This window comes from Emydura macquarii, unplaced genomic scaffold (genome assembly GCF_026122565.2).
Source record: "Emydura macquarii macquarii isolate MOO-44397 ecotype Brisbane River unplaced genomic scaffold, CSIRO-AGI_Emac_v2 contig_691, whole genome shotgun sequence".
Lineage (NCBI taxonomy): Eukaryota > Metazoa > Chordata > Testudines > Chelidae > Emydura > Emydura macquarii.
This window is the reverse complement of record NW_027130828.1, coordinates 5625916-5649669: the sequence shown is the minus strand read 5'-3', so window position 1 is coordinate 5649669 and position 23754 is coordinate 5625916. Positions and strand designations below refer to the sequence as shown.

The following is a 23754-nucleotide window of genomic DNA, read 5'->3' as shown; positions in this document are numbered from 1 at the left end:
TAGTCTAGATGAGGCCTCACCAGCACCCTGTATAACGGTACTAACACCTCCCTATCTCTACTGGAAATACCTCGTCTGATGCATCTAAGGACCGCATTAGCTTTTCTTCCCATGGCCACATCACATTGGCAGTTCATAGTCATCCTGTCAAGCAATACGCCCAGGTCCTTCTCCTCCTCTGTCACTTCCAACTGATGCAACCCCAGCTTATAGCAGAAATTCTTGTTATTAGTCTCCAAATGCATGACCTTGCACTTTCCACTATTAAATTTCATCCTATTTCTATTACTTCAGTTTACAAGGTCATCTAGATCGTCCTGTATTACATCCCAATCCTTCTCTGTATTGGCAATACCTCCCAACTTTGTGTCAGCCGCAAACTTTATTAGCACATTCCCACTTTTTGTGCAAGGGTCAGTAATAAAAAGGTTAAATAAGATTGGTCCCAAGACCGATCCCTGAGGAACTCCACTAGGAACCTCCCTTCAGCCTGACAGTTCACCTTTCAATATGGCCCGTTGTATTCACCCCTTTAACCAGTTCTTTATCCATCTTTCAATTTTCATATTAATCCCCATCTTTTCCAATTTAGCTAATAATTCCCCATGCAGAACCATTTCAAATCCCTTACTGAAATCTAGGTAAATTAGATCCACTGCATTCCCTTTGTCTAAAAAGTCTTATCTTCTCAAAAAAGGAGACCAGGTTGGTCTGGCACAATCTATCTTTTGTAAAGCCATGTTGTATTTTATCCCAATTACTGTCCCTAGGCCCAGTACATGAGAGAGGCAGGTAGGCCCCTCCACCCTTCCTCTTCCTGCAGTCCTTCTGGTTCCTGGTGCCTTGTGCAGGGCTGGTGCAGACTCTGCCCTTCAGTTAAGTTTCATCCCTTCTGTCCGGCAACTCACTGAGCGGCTTCAAAGCCCCTGTGTGGTGGGTAAAGTCCCAGTGCCTACGAGACAAACTGAGAGAACCAGGTTCCTTTAGCCTGGCCAGCTCTTTTTAGCAGACACATTGCTCTCTAGGGAACAGTCGTTCAAAGGCGATGCCCCCTTTAGGTTTCTCTCATTCAGGGTCGGGCACGTAGGCACCCTAACACAGGAGAGCAAAGGTTGCCATGTGCAGTGAAGGATATGATTAAGGTCACCCTCAAAACAGATATAACACGGCTTTCACAAAATCAGACGGCGGCAGAAACATAACTGCCAAACGGTCACAAGCACACACGAGGGACTACTGCTTTAATAAAAGCCAGAAATCAAACCAGGAAGACCTCCGAGAGGAGATCCAAGAAGATGTCAGTGGTGTCACATACAAACCCTTTCTTTTTCTTCCTGGGTAGCCACCACCTGCCCCTATTCTTAAGTAATGCACATCGTCAGTCATAATATGCCATTTGGAGGACCTTAAAATGATGCAGAGATAGAAGCCCCATGCTCCTGCTGGAAGTAGCCTACCGAATGCTGCTAGATTACAGATCACATAACGCTGACCAAAACCCCAGCCCAGCCAGCCATCCTTCTTCAGCAAAGCAGTGACACACAAGCGTCTCAGTCCCATTGACTTTGGTAGAATGCAAGCATATGCTTCAGAGTAGGGTTGGATCGGGGCCCAAAGTCAGGGCTGATTTATGCAGATTTAGTGATGTGGTTTTGGCTGAAGGGAGATGTTCTTGCAGCTGCAGAGGCCTTAGGACAGTGGTTCTCAACAAGGGATACACGTAACCCTGGCGGTACGCAGAGATCTTCCAGGGGGTACATCCACTTATCTAGATATTTGCCTAGTTTTATGACAGGCTACATAAAAAGCACTAGCGAAGTCAGTACAAACTAAAATTTCACACAGACAATGACTTGTTTATACTGCTGTATATACCATACACTGAAATGCAAGTACAGTATTTATATCCCAATTGATTTCTTTTATAATTATATGGTAAACAATGAGGAAGTCAGCAATTTTTCAGTAATAGGGCACTGTAATCTTTTGTATTTTTCTGTCTGATTTTGCAAGCAAGTGAAGCGAGGTGAAGTTTGGGGGTATGCAAGAGAAATCAGACTCCTGAAAGAGGTATAGCAGTCTGGAAGGGTTGTGAGCCAAAGCCTTACGACATCCTGCTCCAGATCTCACTGCCTGTGAAGCTGGGACAGGCTGGGGGCTCAGTAGATTCTTGCTGCACTTTGCTCCTTGCTATGGCTTTGGTGTGGTTATGATCCTGGATTTGCAGTTGCTGAAGGGAGAACACCTGAAAGTCCAGGTCTCAATACAGCTCTCTCAATACCACTCTCTTTGGCATTAGTGTCCCATTGACTCTCTCTGTTAAAGCATTGAATGATTTCTCTAATTCATTCCTTATTAAAGGAATACAGGTGGGTCCTAGTCATTCTTCAGAATTAATTTGTGACTAAAAATTCAGACATTGTCTCTGCTTTCCCATCTTTCACAGGCAGAGGCCCCAGATGCATAGATCCTGAGGAGAGATACAGGCATCACCTTGACAACATACAGCAAACATCTCTGATGCTGGCTCACAAATTGAAGGTACAGTACGTACCCTAAGAAAAATTAAATATGGATTCAGTGCTCCATGTAAAGAGATGCTGGATATTCCCATACCTGCCTTCATGCACAGCTGGCAGTGTTAGACCTCTGATTTCTGTGTTGCCACCTAGGGACAGTTTCCAATGACACCTACACACACCGTAACTGCTAAGCCCGATTCCCCACCGGCAGACCCAATTCTAGCACCAGCAGACAAGACTGAATTACCCCCGGGGGAGACACAGTGTCCTCAGCGGCAAGAAGCAGTGCTCCACCCTGCTAGTGCAAAGGTCAATGGGAGCATTGGGAGTGACTTCAAAGGAGCAGGACCGCACCTGTAGACGCTCGCACTCTTTCTGTAATTTCCTCTGCCTGCAAAATTGCATTTTGGCCCCAACTTCAGCTGTGCAGGGGGTGAGGGTCACCAGCAGAGTGCACCACCAAAAGGGCAGAGTGCTGCCAGGAAGTGAAGGCCACAGTGGTGGTGAAGGTGGTGGTGGGGATTTGGTGGACCTCATGGGTAGTTTTTCTGTACCGATGGCAAGAGAGTCCTTGATGCTATTTCTCTAGAATCACCTAGATTTCAACCATCAGGGACAAATCCTGCCTGGGCAGCCATACTGAAGCCAATATGGTTACATGGTTGCTCATGAGAGTGGAACCTGGCTGTGTGTGTTGAATTTGGCAAGTTACTTCCCCCCATTTTAAAAATGGTTCTTGCGCATAAACACTACACACCACACATTTGGAACTTGAAACGGAACTCCTCTTTCTCATATGAATCATTCAGCCTTTCATTCCCCGACCCCCATATGTTTATTATCATAGGGTTTCCAGTAAAAGCTGGGCTATATGCACCAGTTTGCTGCTGTAGCTATAGTGTAAAGAACAAATTTTTCAGAGTCTTGGCATTGAGAAGGTCCCTGTAAGGAGGTCTCAGGGAGGTTTTAGTTCATTACTATAACTCTAAAACATACTTTAAAATCCTCCAATTTTCTCCCAAATACAGGCCCAACAGCTCCAACAGGAAGGGCAGCTGGCAATACTGCGTGAGAAAGCAAAGCTAGAAGCTCAGGAAAGCCAGAGGTCTTTGGATGAGTTGCTCAAGCATCAATTAGTGGTAAATCTGTGCTGTCCCAACAGCAGGAAAATGGCATCATTCCAGACTTGACATTATCATTTTGGGAGTCACTGAGACCTGGGGCCAGCACATACCTGCCTCTCTCACTTGAAACTACCTTCAAAGTCAGCAGGTTTTTTGAATCAAACAAAGAACGCAGATTGGGTAGATATGGGTACTAAAGCCCAGATCCTCCGAGTTACTGAGGCACTCAAGTCCATTGAAGCCAGTGGGAGGTAGGCACTCATATACCTTTGAGAATCTGGACTCAAGTCTCTTAGTTGCCCGAGTCCCATAGACAGTTGGTGGGATTCAGGCACCTTTGAAAATTTTACCCCAGCATCCCTCTGTAGAATCTTTCACTGGAGTATCTGAGCACTTTTCTCCTGAAGGTTTATAAACTATTCTCTGATGCTTCTATTTAACACCCCATAGGCCTTCTTATCAGACCTGAACCAATCAGTCTCCTATAAAAAAAAAAAAAAAAAAAAAAAGAGAGAGAAGGAATACATGGGGAGGTTGGCGCACTGCTTGTTTTTCTGTCTCTAGGACTCCAGGTCCTTAATTCAGGCAAAATCCCACTGGCGTCAATGGGTATTTGCCAGAGTAAGGGATCTCAAGATTTGGTCCCATGTTCATAAATACAAGGCCTTGGATTCAGACCCAATGTGCAATCCTAGGGCACTGCCGCATTATTAAGAATGCCATACTTTGAAGGATACCTTAGACCACTACTTCTGTCCATTTCTAGTAGCAACCCTGGGGAAGATAAACATCTCATTGGCTTTTTAAAAAGACAGACCGACCAGTGGATAACCACAACATTATAGAACATGCTCACTCTCAACGGAGCAGCTTCTTTTTGAGCTCTTGTTGGACATCTCCATATGCCTATATAATCACTTCTCCACTATCATCTAACTCATTAGTTAATACAACTCTTTAGGGGAAACCAGCATATGAAAGGCACTATATAAACCAGCTTCTATCCCATGAAAATTACAGAAAGGGCTGAAAGGTGACCCCTTTTGTAAAGATCACTCGTCATTGGGGGTTCGTTCGGTTTTTACAGGGGCTGAGTAACTCCCAAGCCAGCTGTACTGTTAGGGCAAGACTGAAGCATGCTAAGCAAGATCAGGGAGGATGTCAATGTGAAGGTGATCCGGGAAGAGATGATACAGCTGAGGACAGGTATAGTAAGCAATTTACAATGGGATGCCTGACTGTTTTACCCTATGATTTGTTCTAGTTAAATGACTCAGGGCTTTGGAACTGTGCATAGGCAAACTGTTCAGCAGCAATATCATTCTGTAATGGATGTTCGTCAAGGCCACCATGGGAAAGGCTCACGTGGCAGCTGCACTGTACATGGGAGTGGTGTCCTAACCCTTTGATGTTTCAGGTCTCTGTTGTAAACTCTACCTCTTCCAATTGCGAGCTCTCTCTGGCCTGATTTCTGCCCAGATCCTGAAGGGAAACATCTCTGCTGTATTTTCTGCTGCTGGAAAACTTGCGTCTGGCTATAGTTCTCTTTCATTATTTTGGTGAAGAGGAACATCCTTTCCTCGATTCCTTTCATTTACTCTCAGGTATCTTGGATGAACCATATTTTGCTACCGGCTGCAGACAGGAAGTATTTATTTTGACCAGCATTGGGGACCTTAGGGCATAGACACTGCCTGGCACGGAGGAGTATTTCTCTAATCGCACATTTTAACACTCAATTAAAGTGGCATTGACTAAGTGCTTGAGAATTGGTTCCAAACTCACACTGCGCTAAATACCAGAAAAGAACTTTCCATGTACAGTAGTTCCACTATAAAATAAATATTACTAACACGTTATTAAGAAACGTACTTGAGATCAACTGATGAAGAACGCTGTATAAGAGCTAGATATTATTATTGTCCCTTGCAGCTAATATCATGTAAGAATGGGTTTCTCTTCCCCCCCCCCCCCCTCTGGTTGCTTTAGGGCACAGTCTCCAAAACAATCTGCACTGAAAACCGAAATCAACTGCAATGTGATGGATGCCATAAAAGCCATGGAGAGAAAATCCATTGGGGAAGTGAACCTGGATTCCTCAATCCATCAACAAGGTGACCATCCAGTTAGGTGATTTAGTGACATTTGAGGCAAAATTACAGATCTCGTACTGTGATACAGGAAGTGGAACAGCATTTTGGGGTTGGGACATTGAGAAGAGTTTTCATCAAATTTCTCACTGCCCCTTTGAAAATGTTTCCCCAAATGATTTAACTCACCATATATATGAATAGTCACAACAGTATCTTTATATCTTCTAATCACTTTACAGACATTAACCCTGAGAATACCCCGGGAAGTTAAGTCAGCAGATGTCATTAACCTTACTTATATAACAGCAGGGTAAACAGAGACCAAAAGATTAAGTGACTTTCCCAAGGTCACAGGAGGAGCCAATGTCAAAGCAGGGATTACAACACATGAGTGTGTGCCAAGCTTCCGACCCTGTGCTCAGATTGTCTAGTATTCTGGAATGGAAGGAAGCTAACTCACCTAGACTGCCTTATGAGCTGATCTGTTTGGGAGCATATTAGAAAGCTAAATTGTTTAGCTTTAATCTTTATTTTTTATGACCACGCTATAAAGTTTTAGAAGTGGGATACATCACTTTTTCCCCCCAATGATATGAAGAAATATTTTACTTACAGTGACTTTAATGCTCTCTTTCTTTAGGATCCCTGTCTGCAAAGCATGGGGACTCTTTGCACATACATCAATCCTTGAATCTTTTGCCTCCTTCAGTAAATCAGCCCAGCAGTGAGACACCCACAGCAGACGATTCAGGAAACAGCAGCGAACAAATGGCTTCCACAAGCCAGGTACTTGGGCTCTAGAGCTCCTCTCCCGCTAATCATTGCGGATGGAGTCACCATGTTGCTTTTAATTGCAATGCCATACTTATGAGACAGCCAACAGCTTCCCCCTAATAAATCCAGCCCTCTGCTTCTGTCTTTAGTGGAGCGAAATTAGTCAGTTCTATGGAGGGTCCAGCACCTTTTGCCATTTTAGTTTGACTATGGCCAAGCAGTACTTGAGGGAAGAAGAACTACGAACCCGGCACCAGACTGCCCTTCTTCGACTGCGAGAAAAAGCCCTTCAGGAGAAAACCGAGGCAGAGCTGGCCTGGCTGGAGCATGGGAAACGGTGAGCCCATTTTGCTTACACAGTCCTTATTTCAGTACATGATAAGCCCTCTGTCTGACTGCAACAGGCCACCCAGAACAAGGCGGTTGTGTTCTGCCCACTCAAGGGAGCTTGTACCCTTTCCTGGTGGGCTACGTTGTAAAAGCAAAGAAGTAAATGTCCTGCCCCTTTACAGGGCAAATTTAAGGTACAGCAGGCCTTCCCCCACAGCTATAGTGAAGGGACCTGGCCCAGCTTGTCTCAACCACATTCCATGCATGGCTTTACTCCAGCAAAGCTTTTATCTGTGGTTTGGCTCCCCTGGCTTCTCACAGCAACTGCCTACCGGGGGACTGGAGTTGGAGGTAATTAGTAAATTCCTCACACCTGACCCAGCCTTGCAACTCCTGAGTGACCGTTAACCCTTTTCCTGCCAGCCTTCAGTCAGGTGTACCTAAGAGGAAAGCCATACCATGCAGGTTAGCCTGAACTGGAGCCCCTTACCCCCTCCTCAATTGGGGGTGAAATTTGCACCAGTGAGGATAAAATTTAGCTCCATAGCAGCCTGTGAGTACATTATCCCCATTTCACAGAGGGGGAAACTGAAACAGAGAAAAAGACATAGAAGCTCACACAGGATGCCTGGGGTAGATCAAGGCATTGAACCCCAATCTTCTAAAACCTGAGCCACTGCACCATCTTTCATCTACAACAAGGAGCCTCTCAAAAAGCAAAATATGCTCTAACTAAGGGCCAGGCTGGGGGAACAGCTCTCTCAGGGACTTGTGAAGGACTGAGCTTAGCTTAGTGTCTCAGCTGGTAGTCATTGGCAGTTGTTACCATTCGGTGGCTGTTTGGTGGCCTAAGCAAAGTAAGTTTGGTGGGTGTCACTCCAGAGTGGCAGCATTACGAGACGCAGACAGTAAGCGCCAGATGTCCAAAAGAGCCCAATTCCCATTCAGGCACCTGAAACGAAGTGATCAAATGTTCAAAACAGTTCATCATCTAGAAGCTCCCACTGTGAAGGAAGGAATCTCCATTGCTGTCAATGAGAGCTGCAGAATGCTGGGCGCTTCTGGCCATCTGGCCATCTTGTAAAGAAGTCCAGGGGACAATGGGCTGTGAATATTGCAGTATCTTCTCATTCTCCAGATTGGTTGCGATATAGGCAGGGCAGCGTGGGGAGCCTTCCTCCACTGTGGCCACTGATGTACCTGTTCTGGGGATAAACACGTTACTCCAGCCCCCAGCATTGTCATGGTGACACCTTTCATGCGCATTACATTCACACACCAAACCATCCTTCAGGTAGTGATTTTGGTCTCTATCCTGTTTTCAGCTGTCTGGATAATCTGCGAGACAGTGAGGAAGCATCTGCCATAGCTGAGAAGCAGCACAAAATCCTAACCAAGCTGAAGCAAGAGCAGGTAATGTTATTGCAGTTACACAATCCAGTTTTCTTCTCGAAACATGAGGGGAAGATTTAACACTCAGAGCTGATGAGAATCTCTTGGACAGTAGTAAAGGAGTTCATAATGTTGCACAAACTGTATAATATACTTCATTCATGTTAATTTTTATACATCAAATAAGTTATTTTATGCCATGGGCTGCAGCCCATACATTTTAAAGAGGCAGGAAACACCATTTCTCTCTCTTACTCCAGCGTTACTGCAGTTATCTACTCTTCATGTATATTCCAGTTTGTATGAGGTGGTTTAGGCTTCTGTTGTTGAGATATAGGAAATTAGCCAACAGCTAGTGGTTTGGGGGGTTAAGTTTTCATGATATTAGCAGGAATGGGAAAGATGGTCTTGAAACTCAAACACAGACATGGGAGTCAGGAGATCTAGAGTCTGTTCCTGACTCTGCCGTAGATTCCTCTGGGACTTTGGCCAAGTCCTATCCAGTCAGACTTTCAGAAGTGGTCTCTAAAATTTTGGGAGCCTCTCCAACCATAGATGTCTTGAAGGAGTGTGATTTGCAGAGCATCCACAGCTCCTAGTGGCTTCATTTGGAGTTATGGGAGCTCAGCACATCTGAAAACTGGGCCCAGGTTGTCTCAAGTTGGGCAAGCAACAACCAAGTTATTCAAAATTAGTGGCCACCTTTGAAGACTTGAGCTTGATGGCCTGACTTTCAGAGGTGCTTGTCTCATAAGCAATAAATGATGCAGTGAGCAGTTAAGAGTTGTAGGACAGAGATCTTTACTGAGCATGCTCAGAAGCATGCTGAGAGGCTATGTATCCCATAGCAACCTGGCCCAGCTTGCTCACCTAAGCCCCTGGTGTCTCACCAAGCTACATCCCTCCTAAAACCTGACCCTCTTTCTTCAGTCTCCCTGTTATACTACCATGTTGAGCACTGGAGTTCTCACTGATTGAAACGGGAGCTACAGGTGCTCAGCACCTTGGAAAATCAGGCCCTAGTGGGAGTCAGTGTCAAAGCTTGAGTTTGAAGTACGGAGTTGCTGGCTCCCACACGCTACTGGTGCACGCCTCGCTCTCACCCTTCCAGCCCCCCAATTTTCTCTGCACAGGCTCTCATCAAAATTCAGAACAATTTGCCACGTCCTAATAACTCGACAAAATATTTCCTGTTTGTCAGCAGCCTTGTATATCTGGGCACGAGTCAGCAAACACGGATCAAAGCAAAGACTGAAAAAATGGTGCACAAAAATGTTCATAAAAGTAGCAATGCATATTGAATACCCAAAATGCACTTTCATTGCAATATTTCCACCTGTTATTGAATATTATAAATTGATCTGCAGGCCTTTTTCATGTATATTTATATTTTAACTGTAACTTACGCTCACCCCTCTTCTGCTCTGTGCAGGCAGAAATTAGGCACCTGCGAAATATCTACAAGGCAGCTCACCAGGAGAGAAAGCTGCTATTAAAACAGCAGAGAGAAATCTTACTGATGCAGCAATCGACAGCACAACTCCAGCGGGAGCTGCGTGGATTGGCTGGAGGGCCACAGGTTAATAGAATCCTTTAAAGGCTATAGTAACATTTGACATGGGCAGATTTGGGGGCATTACAGGTAGAGCAAAGCCATGGGTTTGGTATCTTATTAACTGTAGTCATGAAGGCAAAGCGATGATAAATGTCTCTATGGCATTGACTCCTAAGCGAGAAGAGGAATGATATTTTACTTGCCTATTAAAAAAAGTACTTGCATCAACAGGCTGGTGAATACAGTTCGCAGGGCTGGTATAAGCTGCGCTGAAGGCCTGGCGTGGGTAAATTTCACTCCACCCAAGTGGCCAATCGGCGTATAAATGCTCTGCCACACAGACTAGGGGTGCGCATGTGACGTGACAGAATTGAGAGATGAACGGCCCATGGGGTTAATGTTCTAACCTTTCGCCTCAAGACTATTAATCTAGATTAATGTGATTCGTCATCATCATCTAGGGCGGGTCTTTATATTGATTATACTCTGCCAGCCAATTTGACAGAATCTGGCAGTGATAAAACTAGCTCTGCTCAAAAGAGGTAGATGCCCAAGATAGCAGATCGGTTGCCCACACTCCATTCCCAAAGAGCCACAAAGCCAAGGCTGCACATCCCTTCTGTGGGCTCCTGAAATCTTTCCCCCTGTATACAGCAGGACTGTAGGGGTTCCACAGTAGAAAGGGCCCTTGACACCTGCAGAAAAGGGCTGAGAATTCAGAACTTACTTCCATCAGAACAAATCCAGTGTAACACCACCATCTTCAGTGAATGCAGATTTATACTGGTGTATCAGAATAAAATTTGGCCCTATATGTATATTTTAAGGGTAGCATTTTCAGAAGCATTCAGTGCTAGCCTAACCTTGCTCCCAATAAAGTCAATGGGTATTTACTGGTTATTCTTTCAGCCTGCCAGAGGCAGGGACTAGAGGTTGCTAAATTCACAGCTGACACTTGTTGAAGAAACCCAGGTAAATTCTTACGCATTGCCCTGTTCCTTTTAGTTTACAAACAGCCCAGAAGACATTGAAGAAGCAATAAAGCAGAAGAAGACTGGGATGATTTCCAGTTCAGCAACGTCCTCCATGCCAGCAGAAGCTACAGCACACTCAGAAAGGCATGCTCTGACAAGAAAAGGAAACAGTTATGCCCAGTTAAAGAATACACAAAGCAGAAAATGTGAGAGGTCAGTACTATCCTTTAAATCCTTTTTTACAGTTATGATAAAATCAGTTGGGAAAAGGATGGGGGCTGCTATATCCCAGATAACCGATCATTTCTTAAAGCAAGGTGTTGAGACTCAGGAGTGAGGTATGGAACTATGAGACTTGAAAACCTGATTACCGTGAGGCAGTTGAGGTGCTGAGCCAATGCTCCTGCCAGCTGTCTAATCTGTTAACTTTTGTCTTAGGCTGACAGGCTGCATCTACACTACCCACCACTTCTGGTGTGTGGCTACATACCACAGTGAAAAGCACACTGGGACCACATGGCAGTGTGTAGCTACATACCTGTCAGGGATGGTCTAGATAACGCTTGGTCCTGCCATAAGTGCAGGAGACTGAACTAGATGACCTCGTCAGGTCCCTTCCACTCCTACAATTATATGGGCAGGTCTATATTAGCGCTTAAGTCGATATAACTTACATCGCTCGGGGGTGTGAAAAAGCCACCCCCCTTAGTGACTCTAGTTACAGTGACCTAAGCGCTCTCCACACTGGTGAGATGCTGTCCCGCTGACATAGCTTCCGCCTCTTGCAGAGATGGAGTAATTATGCGAACAGGAAAGAGCTCTGCCATCGTCAAACAGAGTCTTCACCAGATGCGCTAGAGCAATGCAGCTGCATAGGGTACAGCTGCACCAATGCAGCGCTTCTAGTGTATACTAGCTCTATTTCTGGAAGGTGCCGGCAGTGGGGAGTTAGCAGGGATGGATCTCAGTGTTCCCTATTGCCAGAGTCTTTCATTGCAGCAGATCTCATGGATCTTGTGATGCCTGTCTACTCTCTGGGGTGCATTTCACCCCTGTGCACCATATATGTAGTTCACCATTACTTTCACCAAACTGTTGAAAACTGCTATGTTAATAGCTATGGTGCGTGGGCATGTGCATATGTTTGTTGAGAAGATGGTGAGTTTTGGGTCATCGATTGCTAGAGTTATTTAAATGTGGTGGATGTTTTTATGGGTAATCTGACTTGACCAATCTATTCAGTAGAGCTGTTCTGAAAATAGAATTTCCATTCTGCAGGAAACGCCGATGGTTTGAGATTTTGTGTTCATGCCAAAATGGGACACAAATCAAAATACTGGAAACTCTCCAGAAAGGCAAAGTTCAGAAACATTTTGGATTCACAAATGTTGAAATGAAAATTGTCAACATTTCCTATTGAAATAAAACCTTTCTCCCTTTGTGATCTCTTCAACAGTCCAATGTGTTGATTGGAAGGAATATGTTTTGTTTTGAATTTTCCCATTGAAAAAATCAGAACATTTTAATTTAAATGGACATTTTTGTGTGAAATATTTCAATTGTGACAAAATCTCATATTTAATTGGGAAAATTTTCTGGCTGAAAATTGTGAGCCAGCTCTCCCGTTTTCTAGGGACTCTAGTGCAACTTTTCCTGATGTCAAAGGAAAGATCCCATTGATTTAGGCGGAAGATGGACTGATCTCTAGGTGCTGGGTTAGATCACTCATATTAGAGCTATCAAGAGAATATGCTAAATCTGATCCTTAATCCTCAAATCTAGGGAATAAATAAATATCTCATATCTAAGGCTGCATTTTGGATTTATCATTATAAGTTGGGCTACTCTGTTTCATACAAAGAAAAGCCCTGCTAATCTGCTGTCACAAGCTTACTGTACATGAGAGAGTGGAAGAGGTTGCATTGAGTAATCAACTATTTAATCCCAGGAGCTAAAATTAGAGAAATGGCTGTTTCCCCAAACAGTTGTGTGTTTGTGTCAGATGGTTCTAAGTTATTGCATTGAATATGTTTCCAGAAAACCTGTTCTTATAAATTCTGTGCTTTGATTTTTAAAAGGAAAAAAAAAATAGATTTAGGACAAAATTTTCAAATGTAACTGCTTAAAGTTAGGCACCTAAATCTCCATTTAGACATCTAAATAAGTGGCTGGACTTTCAGTGTCAGTGGAAGCTGCTGGTGCTCAGCACCCCTGAAGAGCAGGCTGCTTAGGCTCTCCGTGAGACTCAGCAAGGTACTTAAGCACCTCCCTCAGTCAACAGAGGTCCATGGGACTGCTCACGTGCTGAAAGTTATGCACTGGCCTACGTGCCTTCCTGGTTCTTGACCTTATTTAAGTCTCTCATCCCTTGTCTACGCTACAGAGTTAGGTTGATGCAAGGCAGCTTACATCAACTTATCTCTGTCAGTGTCTACACTAAAATTTCGCTCCTGCTGATGTAACTCGACCACTATGCCAACTTAATAACTTCACCTCCACGAGAGGCATAGAGTCAATGTCCGTGTAGTTCGGTCGACGCAGTGTCAGTGTAGACATGGTGTCACTTACATCAACTGTAGCTGCCTTTCAGAAGCTGTCTCACAATGCCCCACACTGGAGTTCAATCGGGGCAAGTGCTCCTGGTGAGGATGTGCACCACCAACACAAGGAGCATAGTGTGGACACGCACAAGTGACGTAATGACTGAGGTGCTGTATGCCGACACAAGTTAGGAGTGTAGACGCCCTTAGGATGGCTTTAGTTGTCTAGCTTTTGCCAGCCAAGTCTGAAAATGTTTGCCCTAATGTGTTTCTGTTTTCAAGGAAATGTCTCATTTTATTTTTTCAGAGGTTAGTACTTTCTCCCTCCTTCCATAGTTTTTGTACCAATATCACTTTCCTGTTAGCTAGTCCCAGAAGGTTCCAAACCACGCTTTTACCATAGGTAATTAAGCTTCCAACACCCCTGTGAGATAGTTAAGGGACTTGTCGTGGTTACATAGAACCTGTGGGACACACTGCACAGCTGCTGAGCAACATACAGCAATAATACGCAACAGGTTAGGACAGACCCAACTGATACCTGCAGTGGGAGTTTCTGTAGGCAGAATATGGTCATCTGAGTTGGAATTTGAAGATGAAGAAAGTGCTCTGAGATTTCTAATGACAAACTATAGTGGAACCACACTATTATAGCTTATCTGAAAGATGTCACCTCCAAAAATAGTGTTGCACATTCCTTCACTGGCATATTGGTCCAACAGGCAAGTATCTGAACTATCTTCATGGTCTCCCATCTAAGTACCTGCAATTCTCATTGACTTCAAATGGAGTAATGACTCCTCGGCACCTCTGAAAAGCAGATCTAAAGAACATTAATGGTATTTCACACATACCCTTTGAACAGCAGCCTTTCGAAGCAGGCGGAGATAAATGTACATGTAAAAACTAGTTTGCTATATATATATAAAGGAGCTTCACTCATTGTTACTAACAGCCTGTATAGCAGGCTGGTGAGTCAACACTATGCATTTACTTAGCTTCCCAGAGGGAAAGGCTTTCAAATAAATCTCTGCATGAAACTGATCTATAATTCATGTAGTTATTGATTACAAGTCACAGGAATCGTTAGAAAGGTTTCTTGGCTGGACTTTCACTTCTTATTACTGACGAGTTTGCTCTTAGTGGCAGAGTGAATATTAGCCTGAGTCTATATCAGACAGGGCCTTGTGGAGCTCAAAATGTACCCAAACTGTGACTGCATTATTGTATACAGATCTGTTTCACATGTAAGCATACAGAATGGTAACTATGCTATCTATTCGCCAGTGCAAGTGCGTTAATATTTTATACTGATCAGGAAAATAATTAAAATCCATCATCATTCTCGGTTATTGTCTCAGAGCAGCTGTGTGTGTGTGTGTGTGTGTGCGCATGCGTGCGCGCGCGCGCGCGGGGGAGGGGGGGAATAGAGCAATACTTACAAAATTAGTGCAAAATTGAAATAATGTTTCAAACTACCCAAATGTAACAAGTAAATGCTGACTTTCTGAAAGTACGGCATATATGATATATATATACACATCTTCTATATATAAGTATGGCATGTATGATATATATATATATATATATATATATATCTATATATAGATAGATATCTATGAATGAATCAGGTTTGCATCCAAGTGCTGCATTCCAGAGCTTGTAAGGAGTCACCTGTGATATCGGACTGCATAAGCCTTCTGCTTCCAGCATTGAAACATGTTATGTGTATGCTAAGCTACTTCAAAACATCTTGCAATATCTGTTCATTTGGAAAGAAGCTAACCCTTCCTGAAAACCATCTCTAGAGCCTCATCCAAATGGGAAATGTTGTAACAGTGGTTCCCCAGTTTAATAGGAAAACATTAACAGCAGAAGTAATCCTATATTATTTTTGCATCATTCCCCTATAAAACCTGGGGCCTGATCCAAAGCTTATTGAAGTCAATTGAAAGATTCCTACTGACGTAAGTGGAGTTTGGAACAGAAACTATATGTATTTTTATGCAGAGCGGGACTAGATATTGCTGTATATTTAAGCAAATCTATACCACTTCTGAATGATTATTGCCTTTTCTCAATTTTTCATCCTAAAGAATTATATTTATTAAGCTTTATCATATATAATGGCTTTAATCTGAATGTTTTACACAGTTTATAATAATTATAAAATGAAATAAAAATCATCATAAAAATACGTAATCATGTTATGTTAGCAAATAAACAACAATTTTCAGCTAAGGATTCAAATAAATATTCTGAAATGCATTTCTTATTGCAGTTTTAGGCAGTGGTGATATTAGATGTTTTACGTGCCCACCTAAAACCATTTTGTTCAAGTTAAAAAAAAATTAAAGATATATATTTCTCAGTTATCCAATAGCTGATTAATTCCTACAAGCAAAAATATTGTTAGTGTTAGCCCAATGGATAACATATGAAAAGTGTTTCAGTGTTATTGTAGTAAATGGCTAGTATGCACCTCTGCCCTCTGCTGGGTGGAATCAAATTGCTCAACTGTGTGTCATGGAGCCTATACTGCTAACAGTTAATGGAGAATCTCCTTCAATTCAACTGCTAGGGCTTTATGCCTTTGGAGTAGGTGGATATGAGTTCCATCTCCCTGCCCCTGTTAAGTTCAACGCATACATGGTGACCAACATGTGAAGTTCTAATGGCCACAGGTTTGTTATGTTAGATTTTTTTTCATATAAAATAACTCATAACATGATCCGTTGAAACCTAGCAAATCCTTGTTGACTTGAGTGGGAGCAGCATGTGGGCATTTGGGGTTAGAATTTGGCCCTTTACTTTGCTGTTCTTGATGCTGTTGATTTTTCTAGTCTTCCACTGTCTATGGGTGAGAAGGTGGGAATTTCAGCTATGTAAAACCCAGCAACAGATGAGATGAAGGCGAAATGCCATTTCTTTGCTAACTATATTTGGAATGGAAAAATAAATGTTCCACGCAGGGAGCATTACTGACTTCAGTATTCTGCTGCTCTTTTTTACAAATATACCCATGTAAGCATTCGCCAGCCGCTAAGAAGGACTTCCAGCAGCCTCTGATACATACCTTTATTGACTTCTCTTGGGTTTGTCATGATTAATTGGCAAACATGAACCCAACCTGAAATCATTAACTGCTTGTCTAATTGTTTACAGCCTCCCTACTGAGAAAGAGAAAACATTGCTGCAATGCAGGCACCATGCAGAGGCCCCACAGAGGTGGAAGCAACGGTTAGGTGTACAAGACCCCGAGGAGACTGAAACAATGGCCAAGGAACCATGTGATTCCAGTGATCAAACCACATGGCCGCCCATAATGGATGAAGACTCTGAAAACACAGGTATCCAATTAAAAAAAAGCTCCCATGCCAGAACCATCCAAATTGTGTGGCATATCCACGACCACTCAGTCAAAACTAGGAAACATGGTAGAAGTTGAAAGCTGAAACTCTCCATCTAGATGCTTAAATTATCTTTTAAAATGGGACAATTAGTTCAAGGTCACAAGTCACAGCCCTCCTTTGAACCACCTTAAAAAAATTATGTTCGACTAGGTTGGTTACATTTTGGGCTCCTCAGTAGACCTTGCCCATTATCCAGGCCTTTGTCATCACCAGGTCAGACTTCTCAGGGCTACCAGGCGGCTTCAAACACTGCAGAATAGTTTCACTTTTATAACACAGTGGAACTTATCTAAGCGGGTAGATTTAAGCACTAATTCTAGGGGAATTAAAGAGATGCCAAACCAGTTTCTTTAGGGCCAGGAAATCGCAGCATAAGAAACTAAAGAATGCTGGAAACAGAAGACATTATAAATACAAATGGGTCTTTTGCAGTAAGGCAATAAATTTTACATGCTGCACAGTTGGTCGCAGTATACAGAATGCAGCTTGATAATGTTGGGCTGGCAGACAGTTGATGAGCATGTCCAGAAGTTGTGCTCAGTGCTTATGATGTTTCAGAATATGCCCCACAGTTTTGATGTCATCTGCATTGCATTGAGAGGGTAAAATCCTGGTCCCATTGAAGTCAATGGCAAAACTTTCATTGACTTTAGTGACGACACGATTGCACTCAGAAAGTGTAAACCGATAGGACTTAAGCTGGACTTAAGTGACACATAGGTCTTGCGCTAGCTCTCTGTGCAGGGGTAAAATTTTCACCCAAAATGAAGATTTGTACTTGGAAAGAGTACTTCACTTTGGATCCCACCTCCCTGCCCAGGGGCGTTTCACCCTTTGATAGTAAAAAAATAAAAAGAATAGAAGGTCTATTTTACTCAAACCTGCATCTAAGTGTAGCTGTAAATCATCATTTCTCCAGGCTGGAAATTTCATGATGTCTCTCCCGGGAAAATGTGATCAATATTTTCTTACACACAAACACTCACTGTGCAATGTGGACTCTTATGAGGGTAGATGATATTCATGGGTCCTTTTCTTAATAGAACAAATACTAGCTAAAATGCAGCTTACACTGTACGCAACCCATCCTTTCATTTCACTTTCTGGGTAACAAAAACAGAGGTACTTCTGTTGAACCCTGTAGTGTGCATAGGCATGCGGGTGGGGGTGGCCCTCCCTCAGTATCAATCTCAGAGGGAGGCCACACCTCCCTGTCATCATGCCCTGGAGTAACAGCCTAAATCAAAAGGGGAGATTCACAGTTCTTGGGGTTCCCAGGCCGGGTATGGCAGTTCTAAGTTTGAGTGCCCCTGGCCGTCAGGCAGGGCAGGACACGGCACGGGGGCGAGCACTAACGCAGGCCTTCCAGCCTAGTGGGGGGGAGGAGGTCTGCCGCACCAAGGGTGGCATAGCAGATGGGTAGGGAGACATGGGCCCGCTTGACTCCACCATGTCCCAGCCCAGGGTCCTAACATCGGTGGAGCATTCCACCACTGGGTCAGCAAGACTCTAGCCGCAACACACCGACAGATGCTCCAGTACGAGCACAGCCTGCCCATGGTTGGCTATCCCTGGGCTTCTTCCTAGCCCGTCCCTGAGGCGCAACTGTGTCCCAGGATTGTCCTCTGCCTCCTCAGGGTACACAGCCAATGGTAACCCCAGCAGTTCCTCGGCCTTGGCGACTCTAGTAGTTTGGGGTCATCGCTGGAATGGCAGAAGTCTCTGGTGGGCTCAGGTGCCAGCAGGAGGCATCTGTCTCCTTCAGTATCTCCTCCTCAACTGATGTGCAGGGCTCACCTCTTATACTTCCTGTTCCTGCCCCGCCCCTCTGCTTCTGGTCTGGTGGGTGTGGACTTCCTGGTTCTGCCCACCAGGGGGTGGATGGCCCCCCCTCTGTGTCAACATCCAAGGGAGGCCACACGTCCCTGCTACAAATCCCTAAAAGGAAGGGTAGCTTTGCATCGCTGGAGATTGGTGTGCTAGAACATTAATGAAATGGATAGGATGGGCCTAAATAAATAGCTGTGTGATTGTACAGTTAATGTCTGAATAATGTTAAGTTTTATTGTTAATTGCTGCTACTTCTGTTGGGGTGATTTTTATTCAGACAAGGAATATTTGATGCAAAATCTTTAAAAAATCTTTTTAAAAATTTTAAAATTTACACTATTTGTAAACTAAGAAAAATTTGCATTGAACTTAACAAAAAAATAAAGTATAAGTTACCTTACTCGTGCATAAAAATACATTGTTGTAACTTTCAGAACTTTGTGTCTTTCAGAGATTCATGATAGGTATCATGTTCTCCTCCATTCGGAAGACCCAAATTCAGCCAAAATGGATGAAGCCACACCCACAGCTATTCCAATAGAAGACAAAACCCAGGAGCTTCTTGTAAGCACATCTGACTTTGAGATTCTGTGTCTACTTATTGCCACATGGCCACTGCACTGCTTCTACTCCAAGGCCAATGTGCCAGTCCACACCGGGATGAAGTGGTGCATTGGCTTCGTACTGGCCCCTCTGCGCAAGAGTGAATTTCATCCTTTAAGATCTTGAATAGCTAAGCTAAATTTACAAAGAGTAATTGGTTTGAAAATATGGCTCTCTTGTGCTGTATGTTGTTTATCTGAGGCTTAAATGCTGTGTGGCCAAAGCAGCAACCCAATCTTCCCCTCCCTTGCTCCAGGACAGTAAACTGTTATGTTCACACACCAACAGATTATTATCCCAACACCCACCTTCAGCAGAAATGGAGGGAGGCTGCGTAGCAATATGTAAGTCTCTCTGCAGGCCTGGCCACTACCTGACCCTCAAGGGTATGTCTGCACAGCAGCTGGGAGTGAGCCCCCCAGTCTGGGTAGTCAGACTCAAGCTAGCTCTGTTTGAGCTAGTGTGCTAAAAATAGAAGTGTGGTCATTGCTGCCTGGGCAGTGGCTCTGGTTAGCTGCCCAAGTCCAAGCCTGCCCTACCCCCTGGGGACCAGTTCGAGTGGCTAGCCCAAGCCACCACCCTTGCAGCAACTTCCATACTGCTTTTTTTAGTGTGCGGAGCTAGCGCAAGTGTGCCTTTTGGGACCAGGAGGCATGCTCCAAGCTGCTGGGTAGGCATGCTCAGAGGGTACATATGCACTGCAGTGCAAAACCCCTGGCGCTGAGTCTCAGAGCCTGGGTCAATGGACTCGGACTCGTGGGGCTTGGGCTATGGGACTAAAAATAGCAGCATAGACATTCCCGCTCGAGCTGGAGCCTGGGTTCTGAAACCTGGCAAGGGGGGGGAAGGTCTCTGACTCTGGGCTCCAGCCCGAGCTGGAAGGTCTGCACTGCTAATTTGAGCCCCACAACCTGAGCCTCGCGAGCCCAAGTTGACTGATCCAGGCTCTGAGACTCAGCGCTAGGGGCTTTTCTTTGCAGTGTAGACACTGCCTAACTGGCTTTGCGCCAAATCTCCCAACTGCAGAGTCTGGCCTTGTCCTGATTTACAGCGCGACAGCCGTGCAGCTGTGCCACTGTAGCGCTTTGGTGAAGATGCTTCTGTGCCGATGGGAGAGCTTCTTCCATCGGCATAGTTAATCACCTCTGTGAGAGGTGGTAGCTAGACTGGCAAAGAAGCTCTCCCATCAACAAGCGCTGTCCATGCAGGGGGTTAGGTCGGTATAACTGCGTCGCTTAAGGGTGTGGATTTTTCACACGTCTGAGCAACATAGTTATAGCGATATAGGTCTGTTGTGTAAACCTGGCCCCTCTCTCTCCCTTTTACAATACTCATAACTCTGACTTTTGAACATTTACATTCTAGGAATCCAATCAAAAGGAAAAGAACTTTGTTTCAAACCAAGTGCTAGCACCTAAAGACAATGAGGATATTCATTCCCATGACAGTGAGTTTACAATGAAAGGTTTGGGGAAACTTTCCATTTGGTATAGCTTATGCCTTGCTCGAGTAGAAAATACTCTTCCAGGAACTGGTAAATCATATTTAATGCTATTATGTCCAATCTGTTTCAGGCACTTCAATCAAACTTTAATATAGACAGAAAGAGAGACAGTCTTCTAATTTATTACCCAACTGTCTTGCTCACTGTACCGAATGTTAAATCACCTTTAGGCAAGATGTTGGAAAGGGTTATTATGAGAGATGATTATACTGCATCCTTAGAACAAAATCATAACTTATTCTGATTGTGTCATTAACAATTTACTTTCTTTTGAGGTGTTTTCAAAATAATTTAAGGGTCTACATCTTAAAAGAACATAAATCAGTTGAAGATAGACTTTGACAGGACATACTGGAGTTATTTTTGTTTCCAGGTTTTATCTTCTGTTCATATTTCTTGCTCCTAGTTCAACTTATAACAGATAAAACTGGCTGTTTATATATGAGACAGTTATATCATTTATATAGTTCCAGGTATGCAGTCTCTGTATTATAAATATTTATATACAGTCATATCAGTTCTCATTTGTATCACTTTTACTAATGGAGTATCTTTACTGCATCAAATCCACTCAGTTCCCATGATGAGGGACACTCAATTCATTTGTGTAATTATGTTTTTATAACAATGATCCAAATTACATAGGCCTAGTATAAGCTTCATTTCAACAAGGTACTTAAATATGTGCCTAACTTTGAGCATGTGGGTAATCACATTTTAGGTGACTGAAGTCAATGGGAGTTTTTCCATTGACTTCAAACAGGGCCAGGGTTTCATGCTTTGTCCTCATCTGTGTTCCTAGCCAGAGACTCAGCTCTGTTTCATAATCAAGGAGGACAGTGCATATGGTTTGCCATTGGTTAACCATTAACACTCTTGCATAGAACAGGTATTTTTCTTTCTGCTAGTGCTACCTACCTGGGTCCTTCTGTGCTGACCAGGAAAGATTACCAAGGGTTTCTCAAACTTTGAATTAGAGCTGGTCAAAACATTTTTGTTAAACTTTTTTTTCAAGAAAAATTAGTTTTTCAATTAAATGTTTTTGTCAAATTTTGAAAAATACAAAATATTTTGGTTCTCATTTTTTCTCCCCCTTCTCTCCCTTTCCTTCCCTTCCCTTCCCTTCTTCTTCTACCCTTAGTCCCGACTATGTGGGGTTGTGTCTTTGAGTCAATTTTCTCCATTTCAGTTTGTCTTGAAGCTGTTCCTTGAAAACTCTTCACCTAATCACATCCTTCCGTGTTATATGCATCCATCTAATTTGGGTCTTTCAACCCTTCTCTTATCCTTTACTCCTAAGTTTAACACTCTGATATAGTCTCTTATATATATATATATATATATATATATTCTACTGATTTTTTCACCTGCCCAAACCATCTCTCACTTTTATTCCTTCCAGAAATGGAAAAGAGGGGGGAAAACCAAAATGTTTTTGTTTTTTCATTGAAAAACTGAAAATTTCCATGCAAAACTTCGAATGGAATTGAAATTTTGTTGTTTCTTTCCAGCATATTCATGGGAAACACTTAGCACTCATCAAACATCTCCACTCAGAATATATTGATCTATCTTGCCCAAACACTTGATGTAGTGCTTTCAGGAGTAAATTATGAGTAGTACAAATATGTTTAGTTAGAGCTAGCATGGTTGTCTTCCCCAGTGTGAACAAGTTTTTGTCTGAGAATCAAGTTAGACAAGACCCGTTTTTTATAAAAACATCCTATAGATATTACCTACGTACCTGCTAGATTACTTCAGTGATCAGTGCTTTAGATAAGCCCATCTATAGATAGACAGAGGGAACTAGAAGCTTTAGGTATAACAGGGGTAGAAGACACAGTTTGGCTAGCACAGTCTTTGGGGGAGTAAAATATCCTTGATTACACTGGTCAAAAGAAGCCATGCTAAACATCTGGCCCCACTTTATATTCTCATGGTTAGACCTAGCATGGTGCTGCTGGCACAGAGCACAGGGCCTTAGATTCTTCCTTCTGTGTCCCAATAATTTGTGTATTACAGGCAATGCTATCTCATCCTCCGTGGAAGAATTAGCGAGTGATACTCTAACAATGGAAAAGGTGAACAGGGTGCAAGGAGGAAGCCAAGAGACTTCAGGAGAAGATGAAGGCTCGTGCAGTCCAAACATGGTGCGTGGCAGGGCTGCTATTTATGTTAGAGACTGGCTTTTTCCCAGACAAACATGCAACCAAATAAATCCTGTGTTGACGCTTTGTTGTGGTACGTTAATGTATGACCCTCAGATCTGATGGGCTGGATTATGATGGCAGTACAGCTCTCCATTTATATTCTCTGTTTCTCCTACATAATCAGTGGGGCTGATTCTTCCTTTGTCTCTTAACTGTGGTCCGTGCAGGCTAATGATGGTGACAGAGGGTCCGGGGTGATTTCAGTTGGACCCTCCGCAGTGGAAGCACAGACAGGAAAAGGAAGGCGGTCAGAGGAGCAGAGGTACAATAACCCCTGAGAGCATGGACTTCTGTCCCATATTCTGTTTCATTCACAAAGGATCAAAGCCTGTCTCAACTTCTGAGGTCTCGGAGAGCCCTGACCCAGTGCAAGTGGTTGGTTCTACTGCAGAAAGGGGGAAGTAGAATATGGGGACCCTGTGCAGAGTTATGCTCACCTCATGTGCCATGGAACTCTGCAAGGATCCAGCAGCCTTTCTCCCCCCCCGGAGGGGAAACCACAGAACGACTCCACCACCATTCTGTGGTCTCGTAAGGGATGTAGCCATCTATTGCTTAGCTCCAAGGGAAACCCTGACTTCACTGAGCGACTGCTCAGGCTGTGCATTGATTTCCAGAGCTGTCAAATCACAGTAAATTCAAAGCAATGAATTGGAACATGATATGAAATCACAGCTGAGCAACAAGGATGCATTGTACTTCCAGGTTAACAGACTTGGATAAAGGGGCAAGTTCTGCACTTGGATGCCAGTATGTACATCCCATGGAAACCATTGGGAGCCATAGAGCCACACAACCAAGGGAACATTTGACCCTAATCTGTGGTTATAGCATATACATGTCTGAAGATCACATAAGATGCAACATGATGAATCAGGTTTACTAAAGGC

The 23754-nt window shown here is 43.6% G+C and overlaps 1 protein-coding gene across 1 annotated transcript in view; it reads left to right on the top strand.

Moving 5' to 3' along the window:
• The window catches only part of CCDC187 (coiled-coil domain containing 187), a 69499-nt gene that overhangs the window by 37423 nt on the left and 8322 nt on the right, over window positions 1-23754 (top strand). The window contains exons 14-27 of the mRNA XM_067541601.1: window positions 2447-2541; window positions 3551-3661; window positions 4734-4852; window positions 5636-5760; window positions 6380-6525; window positions 6663-6850; window positions 8169-8256; window positions 9668-9814; window positions 10796-10977; window positions 16470-16654; window positions 18999-19111; window positions 20516-20597; window positions 22677-22804; window positions 23032-23126. Coding sequence (XP_067397702.1) covers window positions 2447-2541; window positions 3551-3661; window positions 4734-4852; window positions 5636-5760; window positions 6380-6525; window positions 6663-6850; window positions 8169-8256; window positions 9668-9814; window positions 10796-10977; window positions 16470-16654; window positions 18999-19111; window positions 20516-20597; window positions 22677-22804; window positions 23032-23126 — 1804 coding nt within the window. The remainder of the gene's footprint in view (window positions 1-2446; window positions 2542-3550; window positions 3662-4733; window positions 4853-5635; window positions 5761-6379; window positions 6526-6662; window positions 6851-8168; window positions 8257-9667; window positions 9815-10795; window positions 10978-16469; window positions 16655-18998; window positions 19112-20515; window positions 20598-22676; window positions 22805-23031; window positions 23127-23754) is intronic.